We start from the raw sequence: 23,904 nt of genomic DNA, 5'->3' as shown, positions 1-23,904 counted from the left end.
TTGTCAGTTTTATGTTGAGGTATAAAATTTGGTAAATTTGAGCATTGTGAGCGTGTTAGCGTGTATGATGTTGTTGTTAGCATTTAGCTCAAAGCACCACTGTGCTTGTGTACACGCTAGCGTGGTTGCGTAGTTTTTTGTTAGATAAGCAAAGAGTCAGACTGAAAAAGGGTATAGCACTAAAACTGCTTAAAATTAAACCGGACAAAGTCTGTTTTACTTGTTAAGATATAAACACATTACAATCATCAATATCAAGCAAAACCAATTTATATTATTCAGAACAGCATTGCTGAATTTTATTATTTGAAACCACAATATTTCTCCTGAATATTGTAATTCAAAAGCCAAACTGGGGTCATATTTGGCTAAAAGGAACAACAATGATGGCATGATTCTCAACTGTCTCAACAAGGAAGTTTTTGATATACTTCCCTTTGACATCGTGGTCAAACACGGCCAGCAAAGTCAGCATTTTGCTGAAGGAAACGGCAGAAAAAAGACTGATACATGCTGAAAATCATCCAAGCACACTTTTCTAAACTAACGACCTTTTGACCTCATCGAATGCTATCATTGTACTTTGCAGTTAAGGTATCGTTGACTCAAGGCTCCTTCTCTTTCCTTGTTCGTAAAACTATTACCCGAAGGAAAGCCATTCGCAGCAGTATCATCATCGTAGTCCAGTAATGTCGCTCCAACTCCAAAAATGTGAAAGAAAACCTCCTACATTGTTAAAAGAAAAACAATAGGCTATGTTGTTGTGAAACTATTTCACACCATTCCTCGAATCACGTCGACGCCACGGAAATACAATACTCTCGACACACCTCGTCTTTGTCTCTGTCAGGGAGAGAGTTTTAAATATCCCCATCAAGCATGGATCCTAAAGTCCAGCGCTTTCTGCTCTGCCGTGGGAACTTGTAAAAGCTACGTGTGAACGTATCTGTCTCACCTCCTGTGCGCAGGAAATGGAAGAGTTGAAAGTGCGTTTTTGTGTGCAGGTTCGGGGTGCCGGTGGAGGGTTTCAAAAAAGCAAAAAAGGTTGTGGAATTCTCTCAGGAGATCATCCATCATATAGAGAGCAGGAGACGGGCTGAGGTTTTGCTTTATTTGCATTCATGAGGGAATTATAAATCACCAGAAGTGAGAACAAGTGTCAATCGTCTGAGCTGTCGCTTGAACACCAGCTGTGCTTTTCAGAAACATTTTGTAGTTTAGTTTTCTTAAGACAGACAGGAGTTTATCGCTTTTTTTTCTCTAGTGAGTTTTTTTTTTCTGTTACTGATGGCAGATCAGACCAATGAAAGTGACATCTTGTTGATCTGGTGTTGACTCACATGCCGTGTAATACATGAAGCAGAAATGTAAGCAATTTTCACACGGGCTGACACAGCCACTGTTGTGTTTGTACGCATGGGAAAACATAGAGAAGAGTCAGGTGAATACCTGCCCCGAGGATGTTCAATTTCACATATCCGCTGAGACATTCCTTTAAAGTTTAATGCTGTTACAGTTCGGTGAGAAAAGGTGTGGGCAGATGAGAAACCTTCTCACGGTTCAAAAGTGCACTCAGAGGCTGGCAAGGAAGAAGAGACCGACAGTCCTGTTGTACCAACCTGGTGAATAAACAGAAAATATTAATGGGATCAAATAACAGCTAATGGGACGACAGTGTTTATCTGAAGACTGTTAGATGTTTAATGGTGCAGAACAGTTGGCAACAGAGTGGAAAACTAAATAAAAATGAAAAGTATTACTTTAAATACATTTTTCACCGTCTATATCAAGTAAGGTTAATCATTTTAAGTATCGGCTATTTCATTTCTAACTAAATTAATTTGTAAATTAGATTGAATTAAATTGTTTTGTTTATAGAATGTCAAGAAATGTAAAAAAAAAAAAAAAAATAGATTAAAAAAATAGAAAAAAATCCAGAACAATTTATTAAAGATTATATTTTTATATGTCAGCCCAAACCCCATGAAAAGCTTGAACTAAACTTAATGTTTGACTTTAACAATAGATCATTAATCCTTTAATCAAAGCAGTTGCTGTCAATGAAAAGAACTATTATCATGTCTGAAAGCAGAGTTTCAGTCCTCAAGCGACAGCTCTACAGTGTTTACTGAGCTTGTGTCAAAGACGCGATGATTCAACTTTGAGGTCACATTCTGTGGTGTTTGTACAGACAGGAACAAAACGGCAACAACATTAAAACACAATCCAACACAGTTAGCACCGCAAACTACAGACTCACAAACTCGCAGAGGTGAATCATCATCTACTTTGCCACAAAGACAGCATTTAGTGGAGGGTTGTTTTCGCGAATTGCATTGTATGATGCTGGTATAGCTGTGTGTGTAAAGTATATCCGTGTAAGTGTTTCATGTTACATTCATGTTTCATTACCTAAAATAGACACTGTATACCATCGCTGATATCTTGCTTGATTTCCTGCTCCATTATAAACCGTCTGCGTCCTGAGACAAGAAGTAAACAGGGAGAAGCAGCATCCAGTTTTTGTTTTTTTTTTGCAGTACACATCTGGAAAGCACTTCCATCAAACTTGAGATCTCTATGTTGTAGCAGATCTCTCAGACTTTTCTGACTGCCACTGGCTGTTATTACATTTAATTTAGGACTAATTATTCACATCTTGCACTGCACTGTAACTGAACTCTATCTGTCTTTCTATTTTATTCTTTAAAAATCTTCTTTTTTTAAACTCATTCTTGTATGTGTCCCTTTATATCACCCTTCTTCACTCCGGACTTGAAGAAAAAATATTTATGGTAGATCCATTTTTTTTATCCCATTTGAATTACACATATGATGTTTGTCGATTTAAAAGATAACCTCAACATGAGAAAGTCACAGTTGGTTATAAAACTAATCAAGTATAAAACTGTAAAAGTACGAAATTCTGCACACCCAACAATGGCCTAAGTGATGTCGTCTTGTTCAACACTCACCATCCATAACTGAAACCTCGTAGTCGGTCCCATGGCTAGCCCCCAAAACTGACTTACACTCCTTTTGCATAACGGCAGCTGTCGAAATGGTCAGACATGTTGTGATTTTCACCTTTACTATCAACCTTATATGACAAACTGTGACTTTCGTAAGTGTAATTCATTGCACAATTCAAACGCGATCAGAAAATGATGTGTCTCTCGCCATCAACTGCACAGACTTTTCCCGAAATAAGGTCCTGTGTGGCTCAACGGGAGGGGTGGGACTTCAAATCAGAACAAATTTATTTCGTTTATAGAGCCCAAAATCACGATCACGTTGCCTCAGTGTGCTTTACAATCTGTAAAGTGAAGAACATCCTCGCTCCTTAGACCCTCGATGAGAGTGAGGAAAAACTTCCTGTACTGAAAGACAAAAAACCTTACCGAGCAGATTATTTAGAAGAAGAAGCATGTGAAGCTGGGAACCTTCCACATACTTATTACATGTGAATCTTTAATGCAGTTTTTCATGCTGTACAAACATTAGTCATTTCATACAGTATATCAGAGCAGAGGGGCAGCTCCTGCAGGCTGGGGTTTCATCCCGCTGTGGAACCAACTCTGTCTGCGGCTTACAGCCCGAAACATCTGTTGTAATTTCTGTCAAATTGAACTTTTATTACCTGGTCATTAAAGCTGCAGCAATGGCAAAACCAGATGGGTTCTTGCTGACCTTACAACTGCTTCTTTTTTATGGTGTTGGTGAAAATTGAACCAAAGGAAGCCGTGCGCTTTATAAAATTAAGGCAATCATTCCCACATTCCTGAGACATGGGGGGCACTGAGGAGGGCGCAGAGCGGTGCTGGGCAGCCATGGAGGGGGAGCATACATGTGGGCTTTGGTGTCTGTGTGCGTATGTATACAGTACATGCACCGCTTCATGGGTACATTCCTGTGCAGAGTGGGAATGGATTGCATGTAATGGCTGTGCAATAATTTGGTTATATAAGACAAAATATGTATAAGAAAACAGCAACAAGAATACAGTTGATAGATAGATATACATAGATTCTTACATTGCCTATTTGAATAAAACTAAAGAGCCTGTTTAGTAAATATACTTGTTGAGTCAAACCTTTGTGTCGATACTAGTCGTGTGTCCATATGCAAGTTGGAACAAAGCGTTAAAAAACACAAAACTTTGATTATTTGGGTCTTTTTTTTCCATCTATGCTGGACTGTTTTTACAAATAGAAATCTGCAATATGTTACAGTTGGAAAACAACCCCTTGCGACCTTGCACATGCGTGTGTTCCTGATGGGCCTCCTTGCCTTACGGTTAGAGGCCAGGGTCAGTTAAATAACACGCACAGCATATGACCAGCTCGGGTGAGAGCTGTCTCACTGGGAGGGAGGGTTGCTCCATCACTGGTCCCAGTGGGGAAGAACGGAGGGATGCTGGGTGTGTTTATTAGAGACAGAGGGAGAGAAAAATGCTTTGAGAAGAGTGGAGGGGTGATTTACCTTCTGTTCTCTCAATGAAACGTCTGCACTCGGAGTGCACTTCGAAAATCTGCTTTTGGATTTAGGTTTTCATTTAGATAAATATGACGCGCTAAAAAAAATGCATACTGGATTCAAACCTATAGCAGACTCTAAATAAAAACAGAGCAAAGGTGTCGAGAAACATAACAAATACAGATGCAACAAAAAAGGTCACTGAATGGTTCAAGAGATATGACAGTGATGTGATTCATGCGGTGGCATGTCACCAGATCTCGTCCCAGCTGATCACCTGAGGGAGAGTCTGGGCCGACCTGTTAGACAGACTCTGAAGAATGTTATACGTTTATGCCACCACTGACGCTTTCTGGTGGCTCACGACATATCACTGAGACACTTTTTTGTGTTTTGCGTATAGTTTAAGTTGCCAAGACTTTATTATCTTAAACAAAACACCATTGAACTGTTTTGACCCTCATGAGCCGTTTTGTCAGATGGAACCGCCTTGGAAAAGCCCTTCCCCTTTTTCACCACTTGTTTACCAACTGTTTCTTCTGTTTGCACAACCAAATTAAGTAATTAATGCCTTCCAGGAGAATATGCAAATGAGCACTGGTTATCGCCATGTTTTCACTGTAAGCTATTAAGCTAACAGAAAATTCCCTCAGGTGGAATCGGACAAAACATCTTCCAAACTAGTTCTTTTGCTCGCACTACCCGGTCCTTGGAGACACTTCTGTATCTCCCTGCCAGTTTGTCTTTAAACCACATTTTCCACAATGTCTTTCGACCAACCCAGCAATAACTGAGGTTAAAGTCGCGGCCATCTTTCAAATAAGCTAACAAACTCATACATGGTCTGTCACTGTTATCCCATCAGCCCAGAGCACAAATGTTTTGTCTTTTTCATACATAATGAAAATAAACAAATACTAAATAACACAATCCTGTGCTTTGCACATAGTTGTGTCAAGGTGGATTTCTTTCTTTGCTGATGCATGCTGATCACTTATTAATGATGATCCAGTTATTTTTTTGTGAACAACAACAGTAAAACAATGCACAGAATACAATGGGAATCGTGGGGAATAAGCTGACGGATGTTGTCGACTCCAGCAGATTCGTCTCAGACTTAGACAGATGTAACTTTAGCTGGTTTTCAGCTGGGAGAGTTTCTAAAGGTGGAGGTGAATGCATGGGGCAGATGGAGGGTGCGTAGGCCTTGGCGAGCTAAAGTTTATGCTTTTGAGGGGTATAAATAGGGGGGCATCTAAACCCAGATGTGGTTATTATAGGGCTCTTGCTTCCTTTCACATGGCGTTAAGCCCTGCAAAGTATACTATTACATCCATGCTCTCCTCATGTTTATATTCTCGCTCCCTCCCTTTTTCCGAGTTCTCTCAGTATCCCTCAGCACGGGAAGGATAATGCTTACAAGACATTCACATCAATGACGGCGTTGGCATGCACAAAATATCCGTGTGTTTGCCCTTATTTCATAAATAGTCTTGCGAAGCTGTTTACGTGGCTGAAATTAATATTGCACTAATATTGTCTTTGAAAAGACGATGTTGAGGTTTCACAATGTTTAAAAGTATTTAAAAGTGTTTCTCCTCCCGACCGAAAGAGGCGACTTTAATTTCGTCCAAGCATTGATTCTAAAAGTCGTAATATTATTGGCATATTCTACGTGTCTTAATGAGGCCTCATTCAGATAATCCAAACGGAAACATGCCGTTTAACGACCCGTATCGAATTCAGAATCTTGTCACATCTGGAGAGTTAAGTGGAATATTTATGTCCATATAAACGTATCAAAGTTTCACACGGCAAAACGTTTAAACTTCAAACCCCGAATCACGTCACGTGAGCATCTTCATCAGCTGAGTTACAGTTAAAGACGGATTCCTCTCTGACATCTTCTTCTCCGTAACAAAACAAACTTCAGCAGCACTCTCCTGCATCCTGACAGGAGGAACCCCGATGACACACACTGTGACAGTGTGTCTCAGCGGATACTGCCAGCTGGCAAGAGGACAGACAGAAAACCAACCGAGGCCATCAGAGGAAGAGAGAGACAATGGCAGCTTTTATTTCTCCACCGCACATTCCAGTGGAAGAAAAGGAGCTGGCCTGCCCGCCTGCTGTTTGAACCTGAGGCAGACTAGTTCATCGTGTCTGGGTCACGGTACTTCCCAGAGCCATTGTCATTTTGTACCTCAGCGCTGTCATGACACAATAAGGGATTTTTTTTTTTCCAGTGTGTCTGTGCATTTGTAGCACATTTTTCCTTCAACAACACCATGAGATACAAAATTCCCTTCATTCATGTCATCCTCATCAACGGCTGTGAGTCAAGTACGTTACTGGCAAATTGTGAAATGTTCAAGTTTTGATTAATGACGAAGCAGTCGGTGGCGATCATCACTGAAGCTGTTGTACATAAGTTCACAGCTGTTGATATAGTTAAAGCACCAATAAAAATAACAGCATCTATCCTTACTGTGATATATTCCTTCATGCAAATTGTAAACATAAAAAAAACTTTCAAATGTACGGTGCATTTCTGTGCACATGTTGTTGTTATTTATCATTTTGATGTTCAAATTCAGGTCAAGCTTGTGTTTTTGTGTGTCACGATTTCTCAAAATGTTTCACAGCACCTGATCTAACATACCAGAACACATACCTTCTCATAATAAAGGGATTTTAAGTAAACACATGAAATTTAAGATATAATAAACTATGTGGTTAAGGACATTTTTATAAATATTGCAACAAAGAGGAACTGAAATAAAGCTTTTAATGCTTTGCCGAATGCATCAATGTGTAGCACGTGTTATACACAAAATACAGTTCAAAATGCTTATTTATTTTGTCGGCCATTTCAGTATTCTGTAAATTACTTTGTGTTTCAGCAAAATGTTCTTCTTCTATCTGTTAACCAGCAACAAGGTATTCTCATGACCCCACATGTGTGTTCCGTCCGCCCACAAAGATGGAAAATGTTTGCCCAGCATAAAACAAACCAAACAAAAAGAGCAATGTTGAGGTATTGAATTTAAAAACTGTTTTTCCTCAGCCAATGCTTACTAGTAAATGATCCTTCCCTGACGTTTGACCTATCCTCTATTATATGGTGCACTGTAACACCTCGCTGCTTCCTGCATCGGCCACCAACACACTATCTTTAAACAGGGTTGAAATATCAACATTTTGTTTTTGTATCCCTATCCCTTCATCAGTCAGAGAGAGACATCAAATTTTCCAGTGACGGTGTTCTCCGCGCTGAAGTTACGCAGTATTTCGGGGGGAGGCCATAAATAATTTTCACGACAGGAAAGTGTCCTCTCTTCCTTATTGCGGTCTCTGTCGTCGGTCTGGCGGCTCACCTGTGCCAAATGCAACAAGTTGTGGCGCATTCTCTGGGGGATTTACAAAGTGAATATTGGCAGCAGGAGAATTAAAACCGAAATGTCACTCTTGATTTATCGGGTCAAGGAAATAAAGAAGTGCCTGACGGCATTTCTGCACAGAATAACAACTGTAATTTCTACAGTCACTACTATATATGGTGAAATTGTCCTTAAAATTCTGACTGATGTTTGATGCATAGTCAAGATTGTTCTTGTTGATATCGTAGCGACCACGAATTCAGCTCCTCATCTATCTTTCTCCTTCTTTTTGTCCTTACTTTACACTGTGCCTGAAAAACAACACCTTTCTGCACCCAGGACACGTGTTGTTATCCAGCCTTTCTTTCTGAAAGCCGTACCCTCGAGGATGTTCTTTTTCTTTTATTTGGAAAAGGTCAGCGATGCCGACACTGGCCCACGTAGAGTAGCATGAGTCTCCCCCAGGTGCCCTGACGTATCCATGTCTGCGGGTGTCAGCGAGGGCATCCTGTTGTCCTCGCTCAGGAGAACCTGTTTCCTCCCGAGTCACAGCTCCCGGCCCCCGACACACTCTTCCTCATGTTACAGAATACACACAGAGACAATGGCGCACACGTTGGGCACATATCAAGCTGGCACAAACACACACACATACACACATACTCCCCTTATAAGAAACAAACAGAGGACGAGACGCCTGCATTGTCTGTTTCAAGGGAACTTGTGTGGAAACGGGGCAGGGCAGACTGTCACGTATTACTTTTCTTCAGTTCAGCAGGTGTTGTTAAGACATCCACATGAACTGTTTTGGTAACCTTGAAGGATCTTTGACATTTACCGTGTACACAACCAAGGAGCAGGTGATATGAGAGAGGGTTTAAAATGACAATTGAATTTAAATTGGGTTTGTCGCCTGATCGTTTATACTGGAACAAGGAACATGTTTTTAGATAATGTGGGGGACAAGGACAACAAAGATATCCAGATGTCAGTCATTGGTCTTCAAAACTGAGAGCATCAAGACATGACTTTACTGAAATAACTGTAACTGACTGATTTCTTGGAGCGATGAAAACAGCCCCGATGGAAGTTTTGTGCGACTGGGATCAATTTTACAGTTTATTTACAGTACGCAGCTTTTTTCCAGATGTCTTTTTGCAGCTCTGTTTTGGTGTAAAAATGAATGATCAGCAGTCAAAAGATTATATTATTTCCATGTTATGTGACTTTATATTCAGACATAGATGAGGGGAAACGCTGTGGTTTTTATTCCATAAGATTTACCAGACAAATTAAACTGATTTGTACAAACAAAACATGTGATCGGCTTCACAATATAATATAATATGCATTTTTATCGATCAAACTACCCGACGGCAAAATACATGTTCCAGTGAGCTTCACTCAATAGGAAGTTTATGCTTATGCTTTAATAAGGTTGTCCAAAGCATCATTACTTTAAAACTTATGTTTAAAACGATATGATGTCTGCATTTGATCATGCTAAGGGTACTGAAGCTCTTAAAAACGCATTTCTACAGTCAGAATTTCAACCGAAGGCTGCACAGATATTAAAATGATTATAGATCTGCTGGTTTGTGTGACTTGTGCTGTAACCAGCGCTGTCTGAATGTTGATAGATCTTCATTCATTGATTTTCACGACTAAAGAAGCTGAATAAACATCATCAAACTGTCATCACAGGACCAGATAATTTCATACTGGACCCTAAGAAGCCACGCCGCTTCAAACTGTGAAACCTTGTTTTCCCCTGAGGACAGTTCGTCTATTGAGTTATAGAAGTACTATATATAGAGATATTATTTCTGAGTTTGTATTATTACCTTATTAATACTTGGAATGTTACCTGTTTGAGTTTGAATTTCTTTTCCAAAGCTACATAGTGCTTCCCCACCTTCACCAAGGCTCTACAGTCTCAATCTAATATCAAACTTGACAGCCCCTGTACCTCTCTCAATTCTAAACTGATTAACCATGAATTAAAGGTGCTCCATGTAGTTTTTGGGGTAGAAATTGTAATCAAAAGAGAAACATCTTCATTAACTGATTTTTCTTGCCTAAACAAACTAAGTAAACAAACTGTCTTTGGGGACATTCATGGCGGAATAAACAAACTTATCTTACTTTGTTTATATGTGGCGGACCCTGCCACTTTTCTAGCTTCAAACAGTGTTTGTGGGGACTTTATTATCCTCTGATAACAGTGTGTTTATTCAGTTTTCAGTGGAAAAACAAAAATTCAGTGTTTGTGTTATTACCTCATTAAGATTGTAAATATCAGAATTTCTTCTCCAAAACTACATAGTGCTCCTTTAATCTCACCAGATTTAGGATCTGCGTGAAATCATACTCACTCTTAGATGCCAGCCTCCTAAGGTTTTACATTACAATCATCACCCCTGGAGAAATTCTTGAAAATGGTGAAACGTCATAATGTTACAGAGAGTGAGAAGGAAATTCCTGGGATCTGCAACAAAAGCTAATGGGGGTGTATTGTGGGCCGAAACCCATCCTCCCATCCGAGTTTGGTGGAAATCCATTCAGAAGCTTTGTTGTAATCCTGCTGGAAAAACAACCAACAAATGGACAAGTGGGGGGAAGAGTACTATTTTGTGAGCAACAAAATAGTACTCTATATTCTTGCCGTATCAACTGAGGTTTAGAGTGCTGTCTTTTAGTTTTGTGTGTGTCAAAATTTAAAATGATAGTAGAGTGACATCTGCATGCTTTGATAAATCAGTAGAATTAATGACAATCAACTGATATTTATACACTAACTTAACTTTACTACATAATGACTAACCTACATTTTACTTTAAATAGGCTACTTTGTAGTTTTGCTGAAGATTTTCGTGTTCTTTTACATAACTTAAGTAACTTTTCCAATAATTTAATCATGTTATTGCTGTCAATCTAGTCTTGGGGTTAAGCTTTGACAAAAGACCAATAAAAAACATAAATAAATGAATACATGAGTAAATAAAAACACATTTTTTTGCCAAAAGGTACCTGTGCGTGCTGTGTTTTGTTTCGGCTCGAGAGTTGCGCCTGCCAGGTAAATCACACACTATAGAGAAATAGTATGAATGAAGTGAGAGGGGGACGAGAATAATGAATACACACACACACAAACACACACACACACACACACAACTGCAAGAGATAACACACCATCTTGATAAAGCTGTCAATAACCCTGCAGGTGTTTACCACAGACCGATAAGTCCTCCTATCTGGAGTGCATACAGAGAGTCCTGCAGCTTCACAAGGATCGGACTGAATGGTTCGGGTGAGTCGTTGTGTAAACAAAAGCGAAGAAGAAGAAGAAGAAGAAGAGGAGCCCCTTGACCAAACAAAAGATTTAAAGAGCAGATAGAGAAGGAAGAGGAGGAAGAAGCAGAAGAAGAAGAAGAAGAAGAAGCTGAGAGGTGAAGCAGCTCTAAATGGTCGGGATATGGGGAGGGCGCCACACACACACACACACACGTTCAGGCTGTGTGCATTGCGCGCACCTCTCTGGAGGAGGAGGAGGAGGAGGAGGAACCAGTGATCTTCGCTCATTTACTTAACATCACTTCCCCACCGCCGGGAAAGCAAACACGCTCCTGAAGCTGCAGAGGAGGAGAAGTGAGATCGATGAGAGTGAGTGTCTGCAGAAAGCTGTCAGCCGTCTGTCGACCCGACCGACACACTCCTGCTTCTTTTTCTTCTCCCTTCCTTCCTCTTCTCGGGATCTGTGAGTTCGCTCACTTTGTCGCTGGTCTTTTTCTTTTTGGCCGGGACACTTGTGAAGAAAAGTCTGCGCAGTCCTCCGGGGCATGGAGAGACAACCGCTCTGACTGACACTCGGATTTTCTTTAAATGGTTGTTTTTTGTTTTTTTTTTTTTTTTTCCCTGCATATTCGTCTTTCTTGAATGATGGTAAGTGTGAAATCCTTCAGTCTTTTTTTTTTTTATTATTGTATTTTCAGTGTTTGATTTTAAGGTGTTTATTCTGGTCCAAACACCGCATTGAATGTAACACTATTAGAGCTCATATTTCACTCTCGAAAAATATTTAAATAATTATAATTCAGCGTCTTGAATCTGCTTTTATTCCTGGCATTTCATTTTAGATTTATATCAGAATGATATCCCCTTAATGCCACTAATAACCCCCTGCCACACGTGTGATACGTTTACAATATAAACATGTGAATATTTTTAATTTATAAAATATTTCCTCTTTTTTAATCAGATCATTAAATAATACAGATGACGATATTTGAAAAAAATTATGTGTCTGAGTAATTTAGGGAATAATTACAGCAGACAGATATTAATATTATTTTTCCAATTCTTTCATAAAAAGGATCTCAAATGTTTCATAGAACAGCCAAACGCTTGCAGGATATATTTGAAATTATAAACTATAAACTATATTGCAACAGAGAAAAAGTAAAAGCCAGTGTTAAAAGTAAATGTTCCTGTCAGCTGGAGATACTTTCACATCATTTTCACTCTTACTTCTTCAGTTTCTGTTGCTTGTATTTATTGTAAAAGTCATCAATAAGAACAGCAAACTTTTAAAAAAACAACAAACCTGCTTGTGTTCTCTCGCTGAGCCCCTTTAAAAAAGATGTGTGTGGTGGTGGGCCGAGGAGTGTGTGAGGCACCCTGAGCTCCTTTTGTTTTTCTTGGTGCTGCCTGAGTCGCTGCAACACTTCTTTTTTTTTTTCTTTTTTTGCTTTAAGTACAGAAGATTACACCCAAATCACTGACACCCCCCTCAGCAGCCACGCAGGGACCCTCATTAAGTAAATTAAGGGGAGGGGGGGGCTCGCTAAGCATTTTTCAAAGGCAGGTATTCATATTTTTCAAGGACCCCTTCATGGCTCCAAACTCGAAAAAAACCCACTCGCTTGTGTTTTGCCAACCATTTAAATCACCTTCAATCATTTCTATCAGCTGCACAGTGGGAGGGACACGGATCAATGGGGCCCTAAATAAATAAATAGATTTAAAGCAGAGAAATATAATGTGGTGTTTTCTTGTAATTCTTGTAATGGACTTTTTATCCCCAGTTTTAAAACATATGAATTTTTTTTTTTTTTTAAAGAAAGAAATAGCGCTCGTAACGTAATTTCTATTTAAGATAACAGCTAAATTTGCATTTTTTTCATTTGTACAATTTAGTTTTTGCATCTTTCTAGATGCAAAAATATGTGTGTGTTGATATTATCATTGTAAATGCAGGGGTAACACAGTTTAAAAGTAGAATAATTTTCTTTTCTACCAGCTCGACATCTCACATCTCACATCTCGACTTTTATAACTGAATGTATGTCTCTCCTTGTCTCCTGCCAGCCAAAGTGGGGGTTTCATTTTTCGACAGTCGCTGTATCAGATTCAGTTCTGTGACGGATTGTAAATCTCAGTAAATCTCCTTTATATACCTGCATTGCAACCCCACACAAATAACATCCAGGGGTCTTGATGGAGGTGGAGGTGGAGGTGGAGGAGGAGGGGTGCTCAGACCACATACCAAAGGTGTGTGTGCTCGGGCGTGTTTGATTTAACACTGCGGTTCTTCTCTTAATAACATTAGGCCCCATTTTCTGGACTCCCTCCTCTCCATGCACGGCCGGGCCGGGACCTTCTCTCTCTCTCTCTCTCTCTCCCCTCCTCTCCCCCCCCCCTCGCTCTCTCTCTCTCTCCCTTCATGGTTCCTATTACTGGCTCTAATAAATTGTGAATAAGCGCAGCAGCCCCAAAAAAAGTCCCGGGCTGTGGAGAATTCCCCATCCTGTAGCGCGAGGCACCCCCTTCTTAAGAAAACACAAATTAATTCCAAAGCCCTCTGTAGCCAAACGTTTGTGGAATGATAAATATTTTCATAGGAAGCTCTGCTCTTTCTGACTTTATCTGCACCAATTTCATTATATTTCTTCACAGCCGCACGGCTCTAGATGTCTTTTAGCTTCTGTGTGCCTCTTCCTCCTCCTCCTCCTCCTCCTCCTCCTCTCTCTCTTTCCCTGGGAGTCAAACTAGCCTTGCTGACTTGAACTCGGGGGTTAAACCAGGGCTGTCACGGTCTGAGAATATAGTCAAGATATTCTCACAGCTTTCATTTGAGCTTGCTGAATGTTCGGTGCGTTGTGCAAGTCGTCGTCCTGCTCAGTTAGAGGCTGTTTTTCTCGTTCTGTGACACCATTGTGTTCGCTCACACACTCGCCTTTGTGCTCATCCAAATTTGCACAAGGTCATCATCATCTGACAGTTTTTTGTGGAGCAGGTTCCAACACTGTGTACTTTATGTTTGACAGGTGATTATGTGTCATTACCTCAGGTTGTCCTTGTTTTTTTTTTTACATAATGAGAGCAACAGATTAGGTAAACGGTAAATCTGAACACACAAGAATTTGAAAACCTCGCTTTTTAAAGATGAAGCTAGAAGTGCACTTTGTTAACCTCACTCATCTGTCGTTTTTCTTCTTTAGCGTTTTGCATTCGCCCGTCGAGACTCAACCTCCTTTATTTTGGCATCTCAAGTTTTTTGTGTCTCGGTCCAAATGTCTCTTAACTCTTAAAAAAAAGGCGAGTCAAATTTAAAAACAGAAGAAAGTACACAAACAAAGAAGTACAGCAAGTTTTCAAGTCAGACTTTGGGTTAATAAAATCATTAATTTCGTGTTTCCTGGGTGAGTTTCAGGTTTCGGCTTCTGAACTTCATACAACTTCACAAGAAGTAATCGTGAGTGTAGCCTGATATGTGCAGCTGTCTGACTACATCAAGACTGTTCTTTGTAAAAAAAAAAAAAAAAAAAAAAAAAAATCATGGCGAAGCATTAAAGCAACAGCAGAAGGCGATGCTGCTAAACAAAGACATGATTACGAACTGACTTTCTCGCCCTCTAATCCTCCTCGTTTTCTCTCAGTGTGATCTTAGTTGACTTTAATTTGTGTGTATGTGAGAATTTATTCTTAAGCAGTGAGTCTGTTGTTACGGTGTGAGACCTCGTGGACATGTACGTGCGTGTGAATCTGCACGTACATGTTAATATGTGAAACCAGAGGCCGGGGATTAAAAAAAGAGAGATGCTGGTGACGCCGCATGTTGATCTGTTGGCTCTCGGGAACGGTTTGAGGCTCAGAGGTTATCACGCTTTTCTCCTCACCCTTCCTCCCTGCCTTTTTTTAATTCCCTTAAGCCCCCAGAGAGCGCCCGGGGAGGCCTCGTTGCGATGTGTGTGTGTGTAGGTCCATGCGTGCTGGTGCTGTCAGCAGACAACAGCTGTCTCTTTGGCCATCTCCTCTTCCCCTCTTATCTCATCTGGAGACTGGTGAAGCCACACACATCGCAGCGTGTAGCCCGCAGTGACCGTATTTCTCTTCTTTTTTTTTTTTTTCGTGCTTCATAACAACGGTTTGGGGTGTTTTCCACTGAAAAAGAGAACTTTAATCATTCTCTGCGGTTCAGGGACTTTTTTCTTTGGGCTTCTGAATTTTTCCATCTTTTAATACCTGCTCATAACTCATATCTCATCTCATTTGTCCTGCATTCTTATCTGTACATAAAGGCATAAATCTCTCTCGCTTCCTCTTTTCTCTCTCTCTCTCAAACACACACACACATACAATCACACACACACACACACACACACACAATCACACACACGCTCACACAGTAAAACTATCAGTAAAGAAGTAATTGGACCTTCAGCTACCAGCAAGTTTGTCTGGCCAGCTGTTGGCAACTAGGGCGGCCACTTGCTTCTATCTGCTGAGGAGACCAATCGAGGGCAAACCTTTTTGTCCTAATGACTAATAAAGCAGCCAGTCTGAGTGTGTGTGTGTGTGTGTGTGTGTGTGTGTGTGTGTGTGTGTTTGTGTGTGCGCGTTCATTAGAGAAGGCAGGAGCACTCATGCAGTCAGGCGTGTGTCAGTTTTTGAGTGTGCGAGCGCATGTGCGACCGCCCTCCCATCACTGGACCAGATGTTTTTTTACCTGGGAGCCAGACCACCATCTGACTGGGGTCAGCCCAGTCCTCCAACCCCACACCCGCTCCTCCAGGCTGCTGGGAGGTCTGCCAGCTGTCCCCCACTCTGACCCCCCGTCCCGGGGCACTGGTTCTGGGGGAGTCAGAGTCTGGGCCTTGGGGTAGGTGGTCCCTCTCTTGGATTTGGCATTAATACAGGGGGAAAATTATCAGGGATATTATTAGAGTGTGTGTCGGGAGATGAGGGCGAGCGAGGAGGAACAAAAGAAAGAATTAGGAAGTATAACAAGAACGCAGAATTTTATTGAGAAGTTATTTAGGAAGGGGTAAAAGGAGTGTGTGCTGGAGATAAAGACACTGGCATTGTCGGATAAAGAGGTTTTGATTACTGAGGGGACAGAAGGGGGGTAGCTGCTGGCATTTAGGCAGTCTTGTAGCAGGGAGTTAGTCAAGTGGAAAGAAAAGGGCCACCAAGTCTACGGCTAAAGTTACAGAGTGCAGACAGAGTCGGCAACAGGTTCACTGCTGCCAGAGATTAATTGGAGCCTCTTGTCGAATGACTTCTGTTTCGTTCAAAGGAGCCCGTTCATTCACTTTTCATTTAAAGAACTGAAGCACGGGCCAGGTGTGTGTGTGTGTGTGTGTGTGTGACTCCTGTGAGAGTTGTACATGTCAATAAAGGGGATTAATCGGGATGAAGCGCTCACGCAGGTTTTTAAACTGGTTGCTCGAGTTCCCCTAATTCTCGGTTGATGATTTAAACACTTACGGCTCTCAAAGCATTTTTTTTTCTTTTTTTCCGTGCCAGCTGTGTGAAACCTCACCGAGATGGGTCGGCCTGATAAACAGGTGACTGAAACATGGAAACATCTTACTCTTGTAATTTCGCTTTTGATGGCGTCAGCGAAAAGGTGGTGTGGTGTCAACAGAAACCTGACAGGTTACTGGCGAGTTAAGCGTATTCCAGACATCAAGAGTAACCCACTGTTTCTCATTTATTTTTCTGCTGATGGACGGCTTTGTCTGCGTGTCAACAGAGATATCCCGTTAATTGATTTTGGCGTGTCAACAACAATGAATTATAGTGTATCAAGTGTACACACATTAGCACAAATGGGACATTAACCAGAATATGGGTTGTGATAACAAACTTTGTTAATGTACTTGATGCTAAAATATGTGCTCTTGGATTGTGTTTGCCTCTTAATGAATTCTCTGGTTGCTGAGGTCGTGCCGGGTTGAGATTTATCAATCCTGAACATCTGTTGGCAGACCACCAGCACGTCTGAGCCTCGGTTCAATGAACCACTTTCAATTTGCCAAAGAAAACTTTGATTTTCAGCATTTTTATTCTCTTTCACACATTTATTGCTTTTATCCTTCTTTGATTAAAGACAAGTTCAGCCATCTATCTTGGACTGATGACAAACATTGTGCCCAACTTGACGGCGGCGCTTTTAGATATTGTTTGATGATGATTTGTGGAGCTAAAGTGATTAGTCGAAACTGAATCAGCAGCACTTTTGATAAATGGTATTTGATTTAAGTAATTTTCAGACAAAAAAAAAAACAAACAAAACCTGGCTCCAGCTCCTCAGTTGTGAGAGTTTAACACTTTTTCTTCGTTTTATGTCTTCACTTTGGTATTGATGAAATTCTGGACGGTGTACTGTTTTTGTAAGATTTTATTGACAAATTATGGAGCGATTGATCAAAGAAATTAATCTACTGAATGATACATTAATCATCCTCAGCTGGAGTGCTGCACTGTATCTACATACTTATTTATAGGTATATAATGAGTTTTGTGCATGCATGGGACATCTCTCTGAAGGCTGTATACAGTGAGTTTATTGAGGGATTATTATATTTGCAGGAAAGGGCTAATATGTTGTCTTTAAGTAAGAAACCTTTTTATACGGCACCTTTCAATAGCAGGGACATCACAAGCTTCTAACAAGGTGCTGGCTTTCTTTGTCAATCTCGATCTGGATGCAAATGAAAACGGTAATTCTTAAAATGATATCCTGAAATAAAAGCACACTTTTGTTTTTTAACTGCAGTCTGTCTGACCGTGTGCCAAAGATAGTCGAACAGATCAGCAGTTGGCAGATGGCACGATAGTGTCACACAGATACTGGGCCCTTGTTCTGTGTCTTTCATCAGTGACAGAGAGAGAGGGTTTGTGTGCAAGGCAATGAATCAGCCCCCAACCGTTGCCCCGGGCGCTTCGGCAAATCGACTGTCCAAATCGAGGGCTCCAGGTGGAGGTCCCATATGGCACCATTACAGGCCAGCAAGTCACCTCGCAGAGCAGTTGGTCGAGAAATGTTTTAATAAGAGGTCAATTCATTCGCAGGGTCGCTGCAGACATGACAAGGACTCAGACAGACACTGATATAGCACATACTGACGCTCTAAACGTCCAACCGCAAACACACACACACAAACACACACACACACAAACACACACACACACACACACGCACACACAGAAACCAGACATGATATTCAAATTATTTTTGAAGAATGTAAATAAGATCAACGGCTCACATCCTTCATGCGAAATTCAATTAACCCTGACTGACTCATGAAACCACCATTTGACACGACAGCTGACCTTTTAAGATGGAGGTGGATTTTATCGTGTAGCCAGCTCACAATTTATCGATTGCTATGTCAACAGATTCTGCGTACGAGCTGCCTTGTTTTGGTCGTGGCGTCCTCTTGATTAACCAACTAGTCGCCGCATATCGGTTTCATTTCGGTCTTCGCTCAACAGTTTTGCTGAACAACAGGTAAATCTGTATAAACTCAGTGTATCCCTTTGACTGTATCAAATAACATTTTAACTTAAAACACAATACACCATCCTGTGATGTAATCCATCAGCTCGAAGGGTAGAATTTGATATCCGTGAAAGAAGCAGTGGTCTAGCAGAACCCTGGGACCCAGGTGAAGCTGGCGGGACTGGCCTTGTGGCCCTGTGGCCCCCCGTGGCCCCGCTGGGTTTGTTTTAGCTTTAGTTTCAGCCCTCGGCCCTCCACATCTCTGCTGAGCTCCGCTCATCTTCCCTCCGGTGTCCTGCAGTTCCCATGGCCTTGTGCGCCCTCCTCCCAGGCCTCGCCCTGAACCAGGAAGTGCCTTTCGCTATCACACACAGTTTTTGTGTTTGTGTGTGCGAGCGTGTGTGCGCAGACAGGACTGTTGCAGGGGATGCAGCTGAAGTCAAAAGGACTCTGAACAGCCGTTGCCTTCACATTATGATCCCTACTAGGAAATGCAAAGCTCAACAGCACTTTCCTTGTTTGTCCTCTGTGCTGTGGGATCAGCGATACTCTCTCGAGCTTCACAGTCTGCCTGTGATGAAGGTCACGTCAGGGTCTCTGGCGGCTACAAGGTCTTGTGGGTTATTTCTGAAGTGGGAGATCACAGAAAAGCCAATGATATACATCAACACACGGTTTGGATTAAAAAGGACAGATTTCAGAGTGAGTTGAAGTAAAAAAAAACAACATTTTGTTGGTTAATATGTTTGGTAAGTTCAATCAGAAACATCTTGAAATCTATCTTCACATTTGTATTCTTTGGCTATGGCTATTAGCGATGTGATAAACTTAAACCATCTCCTAAGTGTCACTTTTACAGGTTGTTTTTATTAATGTCTATTTTACGGCCAATAACACAGACGTGCAGGTGGATTCTTGGCTGCAAATTCTTTGTGGCTTTTTGAGAAACATCTTTATTTACTCAAAAAACACAGTGGGCTGTCTCGAGTGTTTGTTCTTTTTTTTTCAAGCCGGGAGGGTGGCTCCATCGGCCGGGGCTGACACAACATAACATTTGTTCTCTCTTCGATTCTGTCCAATAAATGTTGTTCTTAATGACACGAGAACAGCAGAAAGTACTCCGCGGGTCGTCTCAGGTTTTGTGACGCCCGGCGAGGCTTCTGTTGATCAACACGGTCACGGTGTCCGTCTCTCCGGTCTCTTTCTCTCGGACAGCTTTTACTCCCCCCCCGCCCTCCCTCACCTTCATCTCGCTGTAAAACCCTGCTGCCCCTATAATTCATGACTGTCATCTGTCTCTGTCGTTGTGTTGTCAGCGAGGTCAGGGGTCGGGGCAGTTAGCTGCAGCTTTTGCCAGATTGGAATGGCCCAGAGGCAAAGTGAGAGGCAGAGGGAGGCAGAGGGAGAGAGAAAAATAGAGGGATGAAAATGATAAAAGGAGTTCAGCTTGCTGTGCGTTGATTTGCAGCACAAATAAACAAGGAGTATGAGTATTTTAACCTTTTTGTCGTTTTCCTACTGTTTTATGTTTTTTGAAAGACAACGCGACCAAAAGCGCGAGGACACGCGTGACGGTTGAACAGCTCATTCAAACCCGCGGGTACTAACATGTCGCTCTACCAGACTCTCCACTCTTCTGGGATGGCTTTCCATGTGATTATTTGGAAAAGTGTCAGGTGGGAGTTGAGTTCTTTTACACCAAACTCAGAAAACCATCTCTGATCGTTTTAGTGCTCTGGGAATTATCAAGTTGATAGAGGAGAGGGCCTTTTTTTCAAACATAGCCACACAATTGAAGGTGTTTCCACTCTAGTTTGAGAATATTGTTGACCACGGGAGCAAACGTCGGCTGGTCGGTGACATTGTGTTCTTGTCTGAGGCCAGTGCTTAAACGTGGTGATGAGGCAGACAGCCAGATGGTGACATTGTTTCCACGTCCATAATGGCCACAGTCAGACCCTCTCTTTTAAAAACCAGGGATAATTGATCATTTTACTCTAAAACATTTTTAAAAAGTAAGTGAAGGCGTACAAAGACGGCCTCCAGTTTTTTTAAACCCTATCATGCAGTACACTTGGGTTCAAGTCCGGGAGGCCGTGTTCCTTTCTTAGTTTTTAAGTAATTTTAGACTCATTATTTGGGGGTTTTGAGGATGTATAAAGCTGCACACTGTGTATATAAACTTTAGTAGCATAGCTGAATAAACCTGTCAGTGGGAATGTCATATTTCAAGGTTGCTGTGACATCCAGCATAGACGTCCAGCTGACAACCGGTCAACACACGGAGGTTGTCACGATTTCCATTTTGAGAAGGATTTGATCTTGATTTGACGTACAACGTCTCAGTGTTAGAGTCAATTGAGTTTTTACCTAAAGTCATCCACAGTGCGTCTTGCTTTAGACTTGTGTGTAGGTTTAGGATCTGCTGGCGAGGGGACTGACCTCATTCAGCTTCCTGCTCAGACTAATTGGCACTGACCTCTCGACCTCCTGCTCTCTGAGCCGGGACCTCCCCTTCCCTCTCATCTTTCCAGCCTCCTTTATTCCTTCCATCACTACTTCTTGATGGAGCTGGTAGCAAACATTAGACCAAAAAACTTTATGTAATCTTGTGCACGTCATGATAAATTTAGATTTTTCTGTAGCTTCAAATGAAATACGGGTCATAAAACCACAGCAGAAATCAATTGCAAAATCTCTCCTGCGCCAACCTGTTGTCTTCTTGTCTTATCTTGTCTTCTCGCCAAACAAAGCTCTATTGTGTCACCGTATCACCCAGAATACATGAGAAGTTCTGTCAAGAATCACCCACGTTAGTTTGAATTTGGATCAGTGCCTCGCCTCGTTTTCTTGGTTATTTCTTGCTGAGTCACTGCCCACAATGTGCACGGCAGCGGGGGAATCATTTTGCAGTGCATTTGTACCATTTTCCCTCGAAACAATGTCACCTGTCAGGTTCCTTTTTACTCATCATTCGGCTGTCACTCACCGATAACCCACTGTTCTTTCTCATACACGCCGTCCTTCACCTCTTCAACTGTGTGCACGGGGGAAAATATCCACCGTCGCACACCCCTCCTCATCCCGACCGCAGCAGGGCCCGGGGCACGTCGCCATGTGTCAGTTACCTGCATACCTGTGTCCTGATGGTGTGTGTTTGCTATTGTTTCCACAGGACAGTTGACGGCTCGAGAGGAACCTGACTAACAGCAGCGTGAAGGGATAAAGAGGATAAAGCTCCCTCCACAGATCCAGGTGAGAGATGGGGGGGGGAACTACAAAGACAGGAGTGAAGTGCTGTAGATGAAAGAGGGCTGTTTTAACTGCAGTCCATCCAGTCTGACTGTCGACAGACAGAATAAAGACGCCTGACGTAAACTTTTACATAAACTGCTCATCAGGATTTCACACCTTTATTGTTTTGTGTTTGTGAGAGTAAGATGATGAGATGATGGTAAAGAATGCTCCCTTTGAAGGTTGTTATTAAAGTGAAGTATTTGCAGCTTTTGAAAGTACTCCAAATTTAAATGAACTTTATCATTCATCTTTTTTTCATCCCTTTTTTGTGAAATGTTAAATGTTCGTTGGAGTTAAAGAGTCTGCTTCTCTACTGTGAACCTTCTCTGGAATTTTTACAACCATGATTATAACCATGATAATGTCCGACAAAATAAAGTTTCATCTTATTTAAAATGTTTTTTTTTGTTTGTTTCACTGTTAAATTCCGTCTCGTTTCATTCACAGGGCTTTTTGATCATCTGTTTCAATTTCGTCCTACCTGCTGCAGGTGAGTTTTTCCCCGACTCTTGTCACTGAAATTACAGTGAAAGTGGAACTTCTCTTGTCATGCATTGGAAAGTTATGTCTTTGTGTTCATACTTAAAAGAGTTGAAGCCAACATTGGGCACTATTAATGTCTGTTGATTGAACTCACGAAGGGGACCCCTAGATCCTTTAAAATCATCGTGAATTAGCCCTAAAGCTGTCTGATGTTACGTTCATCTGACCGAGAGCTGTAAGGGTTTTTTTTAACTAAAGCGACAAAATGGAGCTTCCTGGAGAAAAATATCAATTATTGAGTATCATTCCGGCGCTTTGGGTTGACAGCTCAGGTTGGACCAACGTTAGTATTTGCCATCCTTGGAATGAGACTCAGGAATCAACTTTATTTTTCCAGGAAGTCCCATTTTGTTGCTTCACTTAGATTATAATCACTTTTGCTTTGCGCTGGAGGCACAACAAACCAGTTCTGTTTCTTCTGTTTGTAACGTTAACTCCTCTGTCTGTAAAACTAGGGGCCTGTCTCTGATGAGCGACAGGGTATGTTCGTCCTCACTCTCATTCCTAACCGTGCCGCTTGTGGTGTTCTGTCGTTGCAGATAAAAGTTTCCTCATCGCTTCTTCCTTCTCCTCGAGCTCAGCTGACCTGGAGAAGTGTCATGGCTGCGTATGGACAGACTCAGTACAGCCCAGCGCTCCAGGCTGCAGGGCCGTACACACCTTACACTCACCATACGCAGGGCTACAGCATGCCGTCCTACAGTGAGTACAGTCATTTTCTTAATCATCTCCAAAAGCAAAAAAAAAAAAATCTCACACTATTAACGCCACATTCTGCTGCTTATTGTGGCTCAGGTTTTTTCTCCAAAGAGCTCAGTGCTCTTTTTTTATTATTATGAAAGCAACAAGACACACTGAGTGTACAGCACATTGGACAACATCAGTGTTGAACTGAAAATGAACTCCGTTGTGTTGCACCACAATGACATTACAAAACACAAAAGGAGACGCGAGGGGGGCGAGAGGGGGAGATGTACTGTACACAAGAAACAAGCTGGTTGTGTTACAGAGATGGATTTGAAAGTGTTGTACGCATTTATGTTGAGTTCTAAGCTTGTGGTCCGGGAAAAGGGCACACTTTAAGGCAAGGCTGCACAATAGATACGTAAATAAAACATTTATACCTACATGCAGAATAAAACCCTGATGAACATTATTGCCAAAGCAGACACGTATGTTGAGTCGTAGGCTGCTCCGCAGCTTCATTCAGGTTGTGTTTACATCTATACTCACACTGTATGCATTTAAGCTGTGACACTTTTTACTGCAGCTCAACCCTTCTTATATTCTCTGTTACTTCATTGCTGTTTTGATGCATTTTTCCTCCTATTTGGCTTATTTATTGGGGGTGGAGTAAAATATTAAAACACTGATATATCATATGTCATCATATCGCCAATTAGTGTCTCACCACCTCAG

The 23,904-nt window shown here is 41.5% G+C and overlaps 1 protein-coding gene across 1 annotated transcript in view; it reads left to right on the top strand.

Annotated features, from left to right (window-relative positions):
• The first annotated feature begins 11,404 nt into the window (after positions 1 to 11,404).
• eya2 (EYA transcriptional coactivator and phosphatase 2) overlaps positions 11,405 to 23,904 on the top strand; it is a 31,066-nt gene continuing 18,566 nt past the window's right edge. Inside the window, exons 1-4 of the mRNA XM_030421378.1 lie at positions 11,405 to 11,798; positions 21,821 to 21,900; positions 22,390 to 22,432; positions 23,025 to 23,187. Of these exons, the coding sequence (XP_030277238.1) occupies positions 23,085 to 23,187 (103 nt within the window). The 5' untranslated portion in view covers positions 11,405 to 11,798; positions 21,821 to 21,900; positions 22,390 to 22,432; positions 23,025 to 23,084. The remainder of the gene's footprint in view (positions 11,799 to 21,820; positions 21,901 to 22,389; positions 22,433 to 23,024; positions 23,188 to 23,904) is intronic.

The sequence above is a fragment of the Sparus aurata genome, chromosome 6 (assembly GCF_900880675.1).
Source record: "Sparus aurata chromosome 6, fSpaAur1.1, whole genome shotgun sequence".
Classification (NCBI taxonomy): domain Eukaryota; kingdom Metazoa; phylum Chordata; class Actinopteri; order Spariformes; family Sparidae; genus Sparus; species Sparus aurata.
This window is presented reverse-complemented; position numbering and strand designations above follow the sequence as displayed.